At 42.7% G+C, this 14,840-nt stretch overlaps 2 protein-coding genes across 5 annotated transcripts; both read right to left on the minus strand.

Annotated features, from left to right (window-relative positions):
- Positions 1-160: 160 nt before the first annotated feature.
- On the minus strand, positions 161-2,949 carry LOC133885327 (vacuolar protein sorting-associated protein 25-like). 2 transcript variants are annotated; one of them, XM_062325027.1, is made up of 7 exons: positions 2,517-2,949; positions 2,107-2,218; positions 1,825-1,964; positions 1,509-1,562; positions 1,287-1,375; positions 1,098-1,170; positions 161-455 (listed from the first exon to the last, which is right to left on the minus strand). In XM_062325027.1, exons 2-7 carry the CDS (start codon positions 2,187-2,189, stop codon positions 427-429), a joined length of 468 nt encoding a protein of 155 aa, XP_062181011.1. In that variant the 5' UTR covers positions 2,190-2,218; positions 2,517-2,949; the 3' UTR covers positions 161-426. The 2 variants fall into 2 exon arrangements, with proteins under 2 accessions (XP_062181011.1, XP_062181010.1); XM_062325026.1 differs by having other exon boundaries at positions 163-514; positions 2,517-2,948.
- Positions 2,950-4,896: 1,947 nt separating this feature from the next.
- Positions 4,897-13,045, minus strand: LOC133884884 (protein SUPPRESSOR OF PHYA-105 1-like). Of its 3 annotated transcripts, none has more exons than XM_062324464.1 (8): positions 12,591-13,045; positions 10,637-12,510; positions 9,832-9,989; positions 8,412-9,261; positions 7,285-7,431; positions 6,593-6,910; positions 6,436-6,495; positions 4,897-5,871 (listed from the first exon to the last, which is right to left on the minus strand). In XM_062324464.1, the coding sequence occupies exons 2-8, from the start codon at positions 12,293-12,295 to the stop codon at positions 5,680-5,682; spliced, it is 3,384 nt and encodes a 1,127-aa protein (XP_062180448.1). In that variant the 5' UTR covers positions 12,296-12,510; positions 12,591-13,045; the 3' UTR covers positions 4,897-5,679. The 3 variants fall into 3 exon arrangements, with proteins under 3 accessions (XP_062180448.1, XP_062180449.1, XP_062180450.1); XM_062324466.1 differs by having other exon boundaries at positions 5,654-5,871; positions 6,436-6,508; XM_062324465.1 differs by lacking the exon at positions 7,285-7,431.
- Between the last annotated feature and the right edge of the window lie 1,795 nt (positions 13,046-14,840).

A 14,840-nucleotide genomic window follows, 5' to 3' on the forward strand; every position in this document is an offset into this window, starting at 1 on the left:
ATTATTCAAAAAATTCTCAAGCTAGCACTATCCAAACTTTCTTCGATCTCCATACGATTTGCACTAGTGAATTTAATTCGTATGTGTACTACAGTTTAATCCCAGAGCTTGTGCAGTTGAAGAATATTAATCGTTTTTTTCCGTTAAAGAGTGCAGAGCTGACATATCGATGCATCCTCTGAAAAGTAGGAGATTGGGAATTGATTTGTACTCTCCTTAAAGCTTGCGACACACAACCCCTTACAGTATGGGCATTAGAGCAGCCGATGGATAAACGACGTAATGCATCTTGAACATGTGCAATATAGACGTTCATACAGGTTTTGTCACCATAATGGCATGCAGGGGCATAGCCAAAGACATCGACCAAGAGATACTGGCCACCTATTGTACATAGTTCAGACACAGAACTTTACGCCTTCACAATCATTGACCTTGAAGATAGCAGCTTTGCCCTGTTGTTCCAACAATCGCAGAGCACGCATTAGAACAATGCTATCAATTCCAGCGAGTTCTGCATAACGGACAAAATAATATCGGGTAAGCATACAAATGGACCCTTCCAGACTTGCAATAAGTACGTTCTTGTAACTGGGGAGGACGCAACTTTTTCTAAGGGTGCGATTAAGTAATAATGAACATATCCTAAAAAAACAGTTACATTTGCCCAAAATGTTGGTGACCAACTTTTTCTCTGAATTGTAGCCCAAAGACAGGCTACATGTGACTATGGTGATTTGAAATGTTTCAGCAACTCCCAAGTGAGAAAATATACTTACAATATTAAAAGCTCCTGATCCACTACTAAACAACATAATAATTTTTTGTCCTCAAAATATGAAAGAAATACAGCCACTGGTATTTTCTTTCTCCTGTTAACATGACAAATTTCTTTGCATAACAGACTAGAACTCCAGCGGGCAAACAATAGTTGCCAATTAACGTGCACATGGAAAGGTCAGTTGGCTACTAACTCTATCTTGAATCCTAGCATGCTCAATCATGTTTGACAATAATAACAAATGCTGGGTCTAGCTGAAAAACACTTCAAGAATATGATCAGTGAAATCTCATGTCTAGAGACTATGTTCGCTTACCAGTTCCACGTGTGTCAAATCCGGAGCGTATATCTTCAATAGGCATTGTGCTCCCCAATCCATTCTCCTTTACCTACAGACAGAAGGCAACAAAGAAGTTACGAGTTTATGAGACTCTGAAGGCACAGGGGGTGTGTATTTGTATAGCAGTTTCTTGTTTTGTAAATTTTTAAAATCTTAAGTCCTCACAAAGCTTAATATGTAGCTGGCCCAATCTTGTATCCTTAGCCAGAGAATCAGACACGTGTTGTGATTCCTGTCCATCCACTCCGCATGCCCTGCAAATTAACCATGCAGTTGTGAAATGGTGCTGGTCATCATCCTAAACAATGCTGAATCCAGTTGGCCTATTTTCACCAAGAACTGCAAATATGTTTTAAGAGCCTTATCAGTTTAGATATTCCCATTCACCTTCAGTAACAAGAGCTGAAAGGAAAACTTCCTTTGCCTCACGGGATAGAGATCCTGCATCAAGATAAAGGCTGATAAGTTGTGATGCCAAAAACGTGCAAGTCAACTTAGCAACCACCCAGCACAATAACGTGCATGCTTTTTTCTTTCGATAGTCAGGATCCACTCATGCACATCATGGCAAACAAAGTAATATACCATAGCCCACTGAGGTACTATCAGTACTCACAACTCACAAGCAAACAATTTTGAAACATTTAGTGGGTAACACATAAAATGGTAAGTTAAGGGAAAACGAAACAAAAGAGCAGATTACTTTCAATCGCTGGATTGGAGAACAATGGAAAATCTTGTTCAAGTGAGACGATGTATATCCGTTGGCTTTTACAATATTGAAGTATCAGTTCTTTCCATAGACGCACTTGCATTTCACCTGTTGCCCTCGTTGGCTGCAAACTGTGGGGCAAAAAATAATGTTATGCTGTCAGCCGTCTTTGGCAGAAATCTCAGCTGCATGACAAAGGAAAAGCTAGCAACAACAATAACAACATAGCAAAAGAATTTCAACTGTGCAGGTATCAATCAAAGGGTGAATTACGTGAAGTAAGGAGCGTAGTTGAAGAAGTCTGGAAGCTCAAAATTCCCCAGCCGCTTCATCTTTTTGGTCTCATTGTTCTCCATCTCCTCGAGCAACCGAACCCGCACTCTACCTGAAAAATTGAGCCCATTTACAACACATCAGGTCTCAAATTAAACGACTGCCAATTCACAACAGCGTTGGGATTACTAAACCCGAGCGACAGAAAGCAGCACAAAAATCATGGATTTTTCCCTTCAAAAACATCATTGGTGCTCTTACTGATCACAGCAGTGGTAATCCGATCGATCTTATAGGAATAGGACATAAGCGACCTCTAGGGCTCTAGGCTAAGAGATAGGCTCAAACCCTAAGCGGCATGAACATAAAGCATTAGGGCCTGTTTGGTTGCCACCCTGAGCCGAATTTACCTGACCGGAGTCCTCCCTGAGCTCGTTGCGCACGCCCTTCAAGCAAGCCCGCAGCGGGTCGCCACCCGCGAAGCTTCACCCCACAACGTCGTCGCCGAGATCCACGGCGTCCGTCCAGGCAGAGAGCTTCCCCGACCAATGTCGTCGACGAGATCCACGGCGTCCGTGCAGGCGCTGCCGGCCGTGCCCTCACCCCTGCGTCTGTGCGCCCGCCTTCCGCTTGATCCTGGTGCGAAGCAAGCAGTTCGGTTACGTATATATGTTTTGGAGGAGCAGAAGAAGGATCGGAGAAATTTTATTATATATCTCAAAATTGGTTAACCTTTATAAGCAGTTCGGTTACCTAAGTATGTTTTGAAGGAGCAGAAGGATCCGAGGAAATTTTATTATATAATTCAAAGTTGAGTGATCTTTAATAATATATTTTGAATTGATCATTTTTTATCATATATTTTATATGGACTAGATTATTCTAACGAAGTTTATTCTTTATCTCTTTTACCTAATAATTTTTTTATTATAAACTAATCATGTAAAACATATGATAAAAAGATGATTAAATTTAAACATATTATCAAATATTAATTAATTTTGGAATATATAATTAATTTTCACTTTGAGAGTTGATGGGATTCTCGATTTCTCTCTTTGCCTCTTCCTCTCTCTCCGTTCGGTGCATTGCGCCGAAGGAGGCTGAAAGCGCTTCTTGTCATTTTACGTTTTTCCCACGGGCATGAAATATATGAAAGGCACTTTTGATTTTATGTTTCCATAAGATCATGGTGTCCAGCCAAACAACAAATCTTTATTCGTGCCTGATTAGGCAAAAATCATCATCTTGTCAGGCTTCATTCGGACATCATTTTTTTGGCATGGAGTTCAAGGTAGCAACTAAGCAGACTTTACAGGAGTGGTGGCGGTCCGCACAGAGCCAGGCGCCCAGGAGTGTTCGTAAAGGTCTCAACTCTTTGGTGCCTCTAGTGGCTTGTTACATTTGAAAGCTTCGAAACCGTTATGTGTTCGATGGCATTCAACCTCCGGTGACAATGATCCTGCGAGACATTCTTGAGGAGGCTCGCCTGTGGGGAGCGACGTGTGCGGAGGGGTTGCGTTCGCTTCTAGTTTTAGACGGTATTAGCGGTCGTTCGTTTAGTTTGTGGCGTGCTTGTAATGTCAAACTAACCCAACCGTTGGTACAATGCTGTAATCGAACATATTTACTTCTTAATGTAATGATAGTAGTTCTTCTGCGTGTTGGAGAAAAAATAACACATAGGAAGGCAAGGTGCGACACAAAGCATCTGGGTTGACGGCCGCTGGGGATTGGGGAATTAGCCAATTAGGGATTCGATTCGGGATTCACGGGCGATCGAGGCTGGGTCTGGGCTGGTTCCTTCAGAAGCTCAAAGCAAACAACAGATCATGTCATGCATTGGGCTTGCCCGCTTGGGCACTGGGCAGTTGGCCCAGGCATGAACCGCCAAACGGCCCCTGCCGATTAGCTGCCGCGGACTCATCTTCGACTCCATAGAGCATGGCAAAAAATTGAAGGGGGGCTTTCGGCTTTCGGGTGCGCCGGCAAGATAGAGCCCCGTGAAGATCCGCCCCTAGCAGCGACGAAAACTTAAGGGAAACAAGGTAGCTGAATCCAAGGGGGGCGTTTGCCAATTTTTGATGTGTGCTGTTGCATCTCTCTGCTCCAAAATTGGCAAATCATTGGGGGTCACAAACGGGTAACCGATAAAGGAATATAAACCTGTACCTTTTCACATGTTTGGCTGGTGAAGAAATTCAACGAGAAGGCGGCAAGTCAGCTGCCATGTCTGCTTGATTCTATTGAGGCACTGCGGTTGATGGCATGCTTACCGTTGCGGTTTGCAATTTCCCCTTATCCAATCCCAATTTCGCCTGGACGTATGATACGACGATCAGCTAGTGTGCTGTACAGTTATTGTTGTTTGTTCGGAACTACGATATTGTTGGTGTTCTTGTTACCACTTACCAGTTCGAGTGTCCGTAACAGGTCGTGCACTGATTATGTGCGAGATGATTACTGCAATACGGCCAAATGACACCTATGTTAACAAAAAGGTTTAAAAAAGAAAGAGGAACAAGCATATGCCACTCAGATACATGCTCAACTCGCAACATGCACAATACATGCTACCAAGCCACAGCCAAACAAAGGCAGCAGCACGGCTTGTATCAAAACAAGATGAGCCGCTGATGTAACAGAATAATAGCGAGATCGGTAAAGATTACAAGTGAACGAAACATCATGGGGGCGTGCGGTGAGTCACGGTGCGTGCACAAGCATAAGCTAGCAAGAAATCTCTAGGTCTCCATTGGTTCCTGCCAAAGCATCAACAAAATAACGATGTACATGTATCAATCTGCCATTAATCTTTTTGAGAAGACCATTAGTTATGCCGAACTGATGAGTGATTCTTTTGAGCATTCTCCTCTAGTTACAAGGCCTTTCAGTAGCCGATCCTAATCATATGTACAATAATAAAAGGGAAGGGAACAGTAGACAAGTTCTCCTTGCAACATTCACACACTGCACGATCAACTTCTTTGAGCTACAAAATCACCGGTTCTGTTCTAATTGTTTGCTCTAGCTATCATACCAAGTCCAATGCACTTCAAAACTGAGTTAATTCACATGAGATAGTGATGGAGTAGATGTATCACGTCAGCCTCTTCAGCCCCAAAGCAAATCCAGCTTCACGATATATGCATCCCTTAAATCTGTACAGACCCCAAGGACCCCCTTAAGATGATGGATAGTATACTGTGTCAAAATACCATACAAAGTTACAAACATAATAAACAGATGCCTTCCAGGATAGAAGAGGCCGCTCATGCTTCACAAATTTTGCTCAGGTAGCTTGGGAGTCACATGCAAAACATTCATCAACAATCAGCATTGGGGTTGTTTGAATACTGAGATTGCATCATATAACTGCTCTGGTTGTTCAATGAAACCCAGACCTCCAAGGGATAGTTGATGCTTAGTGCATTGCATTGAAAAGGCAGAATACTCGAGGTAAGCATGGCTATTAGAGCAGCAGCATCACCAAGGGCACCTAAGCATCGCTGGGACGGCATGTCAACCTTAGCATCCAGATCTTCTCATTCAGTATAACTCTCATAGGATTTTTCACACAAGCTCAAGCACTTTGATGCTGCCACTACAGTTGGCAGCCACAACCATGTTTGACTTCCCTCTCCAGCAAACACTTGACACGAAATGCTGATTATCTTCATTTGTCACTTGTCCAGTTATCGGGTCAATCGAACCAAACTTATGAGATGTTATTGGCATGGGAAAGGTTTTGTAATAAGAAAATAGCTGCACACCACCAAAAAATACATAAGCAATTCTTGCACTAATAGATGCATCAGCACGTTTCAATTGACCTGCTACATAAATAAAGCTGTGAGCTACTGTGCTGGATCGCAGATGTTGAAGATTTCCCATGAGATGTTCCACATTAAACCTTCAATAGAAGGTATTTTCAACTCACAATCCCAAGCTAAAAACGCTTTTGCCAGTCTATGTCGCAAAGTATCGCCTAGATGTTAAATGTAATTCTCAAGGTTTTATACAGCAAGAACTATGGCGGCAACATGAGAATATTCGCCCGGGAGAGGTGGCCCACAAATTGTATCGCACAGCTAAAGATGATTTTCCCCAAGGGGAGCAGAGGAATTTTTTTGTAAAAAGTCATTGGTGGGGACCATGGGGGTTGCCTGTGCTATGTTGGGGAGGGGGTGATTACATTTTGCTGGGCACAACAATGTGCTGAAGACATGCTGATACAAGTTATCCACTCAACAGAACTTAATTAGATTGAGTATCTCGATAAAAACAAGCGAAGCATGCCAAGTAAATGTGCGCATTAAAAATACTCACTTCATTGGTTTCTGAGCCACATGTTATGTATCCATCATGAACAGACAACCCTACAAAATTCTGCACAAGCAATCTTTAGTAAGTTAGATTATAGATTAATTCCAAAAACAAGTTACCACGAGAAAAGAAACAAGCAGTACATAAAATCTTCTCCTACCTTCTCGTTAGTATGACCACTCAGTGTCAAACTGCAAGAATCAGTAGATAATCCACTGGAATTAGTCCGGTTAAGATCCCATATCTTCAAGGTGTTGTCTGTTGATGCGGAGATGAGTGTTTCTGGATCCAAGAATCGTACGTAGCTGACCGCTTTCCCATGTCCCGAAATAGTACACCAAGGGATTCTTGTGTTCCTCAGATCATAACAGTATACCTTGTAATCAGCTGAACCAAAAGCTACCATGCGAGAGGAGTATGGGGAGAACTGAACACAGCATACGTTGGCCACATTTCTGATTGTATCAATGCAATTTTTCTGATAACAAGATATTAAATCGCATTAGAAATGGTACCATGAAAGAATGGAAGATAAAAGAAATACACTTGCCCCCAGACACACATACAAGGCAGATTGTTGCACATCTAGCTATTTAATTCTCAGCCATAAAATGTTTTTCTTCCAAGTGACAGCAAAAATAGGAAGGCGTGATGAGTTTGCTATTTCTCAATCTATAATTCTTTGTCTCACCTTGACTATCTATTATCTGGCATGCTTTAATTCAGGATAAAGAAAATACGAGTGATATAACACCCATGATTGATACAAAGAATCATATTAAGAAAATTATCGTGTTAGACGAGAGTAGAACAAAAAAAGAGTGGAACGCATTATGCATGTCAGTAACATGCCTGGTTAATACTCCATACTTTCACGCAACAATCATCACTCCCGCTTGCCAACATAGTAGGGTCCACTCCTGAGAAACTCACAGACCAAGCTCTTTTCCGGTGCTCTGTAAACTGCATGAATCCTTGACCAGAGCTTGCATCCCATAACTGCATTTCACAATAATAATTTAACCAACTGGCGAAAAAGAAAGGGGTAAGAAAAACATAGTGTGTCTCCAGGTCTGATGCTTATTACAGAGAAGCTACTTTTGCTCCCTGTAAAAGAATTAAAGAAATAGCAATGGCTAATCCGAACCATAAATAAATGATAATGAGGGATAGGGTACAAATTTAAATGAAACATGTGTTTTTTGGGGTAGCAAATGAGCAATGCTAAAAGGTTGAAAGATAAGGACTGTTGTTTTTTTCATTAAGAACCTACACTATCAAGCAGTCTAGAAATTAAATGGTGTTATAGGTAGCTACCATGATGTTTCTATTTTCAGGCTAACCCGCTCATGAAAACAGTCTTTGTACATGGTTCTTTTCAATAATCCGCATTACCCCTTATCTTTTTCTTTCCATAAAGACATCCTGGCACAATGTAAATGCAGTCAAAGTGTTGCAAGTATGATTAGCTAGTACCATTTTTCTCTCAACAGCTTAAGCATTTTTCTCAACAGCTTAAGCATCAAACTCAACACAAGGAAATGCAATTCTCAACCAGCAAGCGGTATAGCCTAAAGCTGAGCAGTTATTTTAACAAACAGCCTACTTGTGCTCCCTCTCAGATCATAATAGTACTGGTAACATAAAGGGCACCCAAACAGAAGAAATTGGCACAGCAGACACCAGGTAGTCCTTCCCAAAGCTAAAACCATGAGGATGCGGTGCCCAAAATCAGTAGACAGTTTGTGGAATACAGATCTACGCCCACAACATAAACCAATCTCAGTAGATTTACACTATCTGAAATTCGGAGTTGGCATGTTGGTGCAGTACTTACGATAAGAACATCACCAAATCATCCAAGATCCAATTCTACCAGACAAAATAAATGGTGACATTGCAATAAATATAGGAAAAATTAACAAAGGAATAAAAATATGCTGACTTGACCATAGTTGACCAGACAAACTATAACATACCTGAACAGTGCCATCATAATCAGTTGATGCCAGGTAGTTCTTTATATAATTGTTCCAACAGACACAGCTAAGCTTGGACCTGCTAGGCATCTCTATCAATGGATAATGAATGTCAACACGGTCATTTAGAAGAGCATCAAACTCAAATATTTTTATTTTCTTCGAAACTCCAGCAGCAGCAAAATATTCTTCATCCCGGTCGAAACTCAATGAACAAATGACATTCGGAGAGCTAAGTATATCTGCATTCTTCAAAATTCCTCGTACCTCAAACCTACTGTGCCGGGCATATTTGCATAAACCATCAAAGAAACATCCAAGGCGGTCTGTTTGCTCATTTGTAGCATCAGAATCACTGTGAAGTTGATAAAAGTTCTCACGAACCCTCAATGCCTCGTTATCTGAACGTTTAATTACATTAGTTTCACATGAATCAATGGTGGACCTCATGGAGTAATATGCATTTTCAAGCTGCTCCAAATTCCTCATCACCCTTTCCTCATATATGCTTGACTTGCACAATGATGGAAGCAAACCAGATAGCAGTGCACCTTGCAGGGCATTTGCAGAAGCTCCTGACAAAGCGCTGGAACTTGCCAATACATCCAAGTCCTCTAAATTAAATCCAATCCTCGTTGAGTGTCTTCTCTCAACCTCCGTCATATCTGTTTGTAAGCTTGCAAGATCTGCTGATAACTTGGCAGCTTGCATCTCCTTTTCCTCTTTCAATTGAGAAAGGAAATTATGTAGCAAACTAGACTCGGTGTCATCTTCACTGGTGGCAGCTGGTGCCTGATCTAACAAGGACAAATCTCGGCCTTCATTTATCAAGTCACATCCAAGAATGTCTCTAAGAAAACAGCAAACTGGCTATTAGGTGTAATCAGCATATAATTATTATTTACAGTCTTCAGATGGCAAAGGAACATTATCTTAAAAAGTGAAGGACCAAAAGGAATACAACTGAGCAGATCTTATATAATATCTGCATGCTGTGAACGACAAAAGAATCCTTAGACTTGGGAACAGTAGTCTCATTTGTCAAACACTTATACATGAACTTAGGTCTTAATTCATGGCAGAAACAAGCCAAAAAATAATAATAATTCGCACTATAATTTTATGGGCAAAGCTAAAGAATACGATAAAAACCTGCCCTATAAGTACAGTTGTGAAGAATAGAAGCAAAGCGAAGGTAATAGCAATACACGTGCTGAAGATGTTAAGTGCTTATTTTAAAATGAGATAAATATATCATCAGAGCTTGAGCTGTTCCTTTCATTTCATTGGAGAAATAGCCATTCTAGACTTCAAGTGTAACTTACCAAATTCAACAAAATGGAAGCAATTAACATTTGATTCTATCCAACCAATCAGTAAGGGGATGCCTTGTTCTGTGCTCAGGAGTGGGGAGGCTCACCTTGCTTTTGGTCTAGAACAAGGATCTGGATGCAGTAACCAAAGGCAGAAGCCAGCCTCCTTAGGACTTTCTGAAAGAAAATTTGGAGGCAGGATGCGATGACGAAGATCTGACATTGCAGAACAATGCACCTCCCATGTGTCACAACAGCAAAAGAGCTGGCAAAAAAAGTCAAGCTCATTAAGTATTTTACCTGTCAGGCTGAAGATATAATATACAGAATTGCATGGAAACTAGAAAGTAACTCAAATACAGTTTCAGTTAAAAAGCATAAACAAGTGTTTGTGCATGCATGTGCTAGAGGTACAAGTAGGGTATCCTAGAATAATGAGAGACCATGTAAGAGTTAATTGCATATGGTAATAAAAGGATATGGTATGCCTTCTCATGTAACTTAGGTCACGATAACAATTGGACATCTCAACCTGCCCCCCAACCCTCTGGCATCTCTCCTTGAACACACAAAGGAGAAATTAGAGAGTTTCTAAATGACTCTCCAACTATTTTTTTAATTACCCAAATGCCTACATATTATCAACGATATACTGCTAGTATGGTGAACGTATACCACATAGCAAGATACTTTCAGCAATCCAAGGGCAGTACAACTAAAAGCAGCTTATCCACTGCACTCTTTATTAAGTAGGAAACACCATGGTACATGTGAACTTGTTTTAAAATGATTAACACCCACAGCATTATCTCTAGAGGTGCGAACAAATAGTATTTGCACAATGTCGCTTCACTTCCATCGGAGATCCAAAATGGATACTACAGCATAATGTGTCAAAACTAATAAACATACCTCAAATAGAAGAACCCCAAGGCTGTAGATGTTTGATGGGAATGTGCCGTTCAATTGACTTAACTCTTCTGGACTTTTATACCAGCTTTCCTCCAGAATCCTCAATTCAAATGTCGATTGCTGGTCGCCAGAACTAGATAGGCGTTTAGCACAAGATGTATTACTGTCGTGTGGTTCTGCGAACTTAAAACGATCTCTGACAGTGCCAATAGAATTTTCCTGCCTTGAAGCACCTGGATCAACGTCTTCATTTTGATTGTCCCTTCTGTGGCCAGCCCAGAAGGTATGTATTGGTCGCCTGGCAGCAATCATGCTACGCTCACCAACCTTTTGATACTTTAACATTGAATTTCCATAGCCATTAGACTCTTGGAGCTCAATTCTATGGTCGAAACATCTTTTTCTATTCACAACGTCATCTGTAGTGACATCTTGTTTGACGGAGGCTGATAAATCTTGTGTGGTACAAGAACCAATATACTTAACTTGGTTTGAAGACGGGATTGTAAAATATGATGGTCGCAAATGTTGTAAAGTCAAGCCCTGTGTATGGCACTTATCCACAAGATCAACAATCTGCTTAAATAAATGCATTTTCTCAAATTTGCTTGTAGTTTGTTGCCCAGGTTTAATCAGTTCCCTCAGGCTATTTCCCTCACACTGAGATTTTAAAAAATTCCGACCACCACTGGAAAGCAATGCATCCACTCTGTCCATAGAATCATGCACTGAGGCAGGAATTTTGGGAAGCCTGTCCAAAGGGCCTCTGGGCCTTGCATTAGCTTGCACTTTGACCTCCTCCCGTGCACCTTGGCAAGCGACCCCTTTACCTTTCGATTTGTTTTTAAATGGGGATCCAGGGACCCCAGATGAAGGTGTTACAGTCTTACTTCTCATCTGATCAAAAATTCTATTCGAAAAGCTACTCATTGTGAGAATATTCTCCCTTTCAGCTCCCTGCTCAGTTTGATTAGGACGTGCAGCTAAGAGATGCTGCTGGCTACCAAATGGCATCATGAACTCGTTATTCACATTGCCACCATGACTCATAGGTGTTTCCTTGCCAGATGCATCATTATTCTGAGAGCTCATATTGTTGTCAAGGGTCCCAGCCAAATTTTCCCTACTAGACACATCACCGGCCCTCAAGTTCGCAATGTCACCACAACTCACTGCTACATTTTCCCTGCTGGCCACTTCGCTAGTTCTCCATGCCATCCGTGTAAAGTTACCCCACAGGCCCTTAATGATGGTAGGCCTATCCCCACTGCTTGAGCTTCCGCCAGCAGAAACCTCGGGCTGAACATCAGCGTTGATGCAATTCTTCAATGTGAGCTCTTCCACCCTCTCATCCGGATCATTCAAACAGCACTGTGTCACGCTGTCCGGCCTCGACTCAGAATTTGACAGGCCAACGCTGGTCAAGCCCCTGGCACCATCCGTGCTGCCCCCAAACCCGCCCAATGAAGTGAAGAACGAGAAATGCTCTGACCACTCTATGTCCCGTGTAAGCGGGATAGGCGTGGCGGGCATCTCCAGCGCCACGCTCCCGGACGGCTGCTGCGCAGGCTGCTCATTCTCCTTGCTACCCTTAATCTGCACATCCCCGGCCGCGCCATCGCTGGCACCGGCCACCTCAGCCGCCGCGGTCCCTTCCATAGCACCACAAAACCTACCCTTGCACCACAACCGCACGGCCCAACGCACCCCCTCCCAACAAGATCACGGGGCAACGAACCTGAGCCATCCTTGTCCCGATTCAATTGCTGTTGGGAGCCAAACCTCGCGGCGGAGGCAACGAAACCCGCGAGCCCGCGTCGGTCGCCGCTGCGCCACAAGCTCGCCCGCGAGCGAGGACCCCGCCCAGCGATTGGCTGCAGGTTAGACCAGAGGGATTAGGATTTGTCAGTCCAAACAGCGACATTCACATTACCAAAGGAGGGCCACACGTTACCGGAACGAGCCGCAGAAGCCTCACGCGGCGGCCGGCGTCGGAGACGGCGAATCCGCGGCGGGAAGACGAGGGCGGCAGCGCGCAGGAGGAGACCGAGAATTTCCCGAAATGGAAAGCCGCCTAGGTTTCCTTTTTTTCTCGCCGACCCTCCTCACTTTCCTTTTCCCCCCTTGCGAGTTAGTGGGTGCGGGTGGAAGAGAAGCAGCCGAAGGACGAGGTGGAAGAAGTGCGGGGGGATTAAACTAATCGGCAATCGCGTACGGGGAAGACGAATTTTCTGGGAGCAATCCTGATGCGAAGCGAGCTTTGTCGCGTCGCGTTGCCTCTGCTCCGGTCTGCTTCCGTTCACCGCCCGGAGTACTCACGCTTTCGGGAATCGGCGGTCGGCGGCATGGGTGGGTTCGCAGGTCGCAACTTGCAACGCTGGCCTCTTGTTTTGGGGAGAAATCCTCTCCACTTTTCGCAGGTGTGCTCCTTTTGTGGTTACCTCGTGGGACGCGGTTGTTCCTCTGTAATTACATTTACAGCCGACACGTGAGTCAATTTTTGAGCACATATCACCTTGTGTAGTTATATAAAAGGATCTCTCTTTCTAATTCGTGTTTTTCTAACTTATGGGTACTCGTCAGATTTGCGTGGAGACAATTGTGCAGTAAACATCCGCTACTTTTGAACTAAGAGCATTCAAATTTGATTTTTCAACTTCCAAACCCTTGTGACTGGATTGGAAAATTCGGTTCAAATTTATTGGAAATTTCGGTTCGAATTTAGGCCATCTCCAACAGGATCTGCAAATCTGAAAATTCCAGTGCTACAGTATTTTGCGGTGTACTGTAGCACTAAAAATTCGTCTCCAGCAGAGTCTGTGTCCAGTGATACAGTATTGCTACAGTGTTAGGGATAGGGGATGCTGTAATAGTATTTTGAGAATGAAAATTTGAGATAGCTGTTGGAGATGGTCTTATTAGCTCTCGAATTGGCCTGCTAGTTACTCCTGTAGAGCGGCAGGGGTTGTATGGGCTGATGTAAAGATCGAGTACCAAGCTTGTAATGGTTATCTTCGAATTCGTGATTTTCCTGCAAATTTAGGATGCAGGCCAAAGTAGAGGTTTTAGAGCAACTCCCAAAAACTAGTCAAATTGCACCATCTATACTTTCATATGGAGGCCTGTCTAAAAAAAGATTCTTCCTTCATATTTCTTCGCACTCCAATAGACCATCTATATTTCACCATTCATATTCCAATGTTGACCCTAGTCAGCATTTTTACCCGGTCAAAATCAATAGAGGGGAGGAGACCATGCCATTGACCGACCTGTCGGCGGTGAACGACGATGCTCCTGTGGTCGAGACCTACACCAAGAGCTTCAGTGCACGACGGTGAGTCCCACATAGGGTTTCTTGGCCGGCAGAGATGACTAGAGCCGAGCTGGCCGCTGCCATAGCGATTACAAGCAGGTCACGAGCTGCTTCCGTGTTGTAAGTATATTGAATGTGTCTTCTAAAATAGTGTTTCTCAATAAAAGCAGGGGAGGCGAATCGCTCCGTTTGGCATCTTTCGACAGTTTAGAAGATGTCCTAAACAGGGTATTTTGTCATCCTAACAATACTTAAAAATTCATTCTTTATAACATTATTATAACATCTACTAACACTATTAGAGTACTTTTTTCTGTCTCTGATAGCTACTATATTTCCTATATTAAATTATTTTTCTCCTCCATTTAAACCCACAGTTATCTTCTATGAACGGTATTGTAGGTATCACAAATTTGGAGTGTCCAACCCTCTCTTGACATCGCTGTAGCACTTGATACGAGCTTTGCTAAGCAGCAGTCGTCCCTCAAACCTGTCAGTACCAAGTGCAGTGACAGAGTTTGGATGAGATTCAAGAGGGTCAATCTAACAGCACATGTTTAAATAAAATAAGATGCATCAGTATTTACTTAAATTTAATTGGTAACATTAAGTATTTATTTGACAAATTTTAAAGAATAGAGGGGCCATAGCCTTCCCGGGCCACAATGAAGTTCCGCATCGAGTGCTATAGTGTTTTAATAGTGACGTGTATGGCTAATGTGGTAGCTGTCGGAGATTATCTTCAACCATATTCCTTTCATTTTGTTCCCTCTCTCGTTCTCATTCTCTTTATTTTCTCTCATCTCCAACGACTTCACTTCAAGCGAAATCACAAAGAGAAAAGAGATTGAATCCCGTCCTGAAGAGAATAACCTAAGAATTCTATCATAA

The sequence above is a fragment of the Phragmites australis genome, chromosome 11, assembly GCF_958298935.1.
Source record: "Phragmites australis chromosome 11, lpPhrAust1.1, whole genome shotgun sequence".
NCBI lineage: Eukaryota > Viridiplantae > Streptophyta > Magnoliopsida > Poales > Poaceae > Phragmites > Phragmites australis.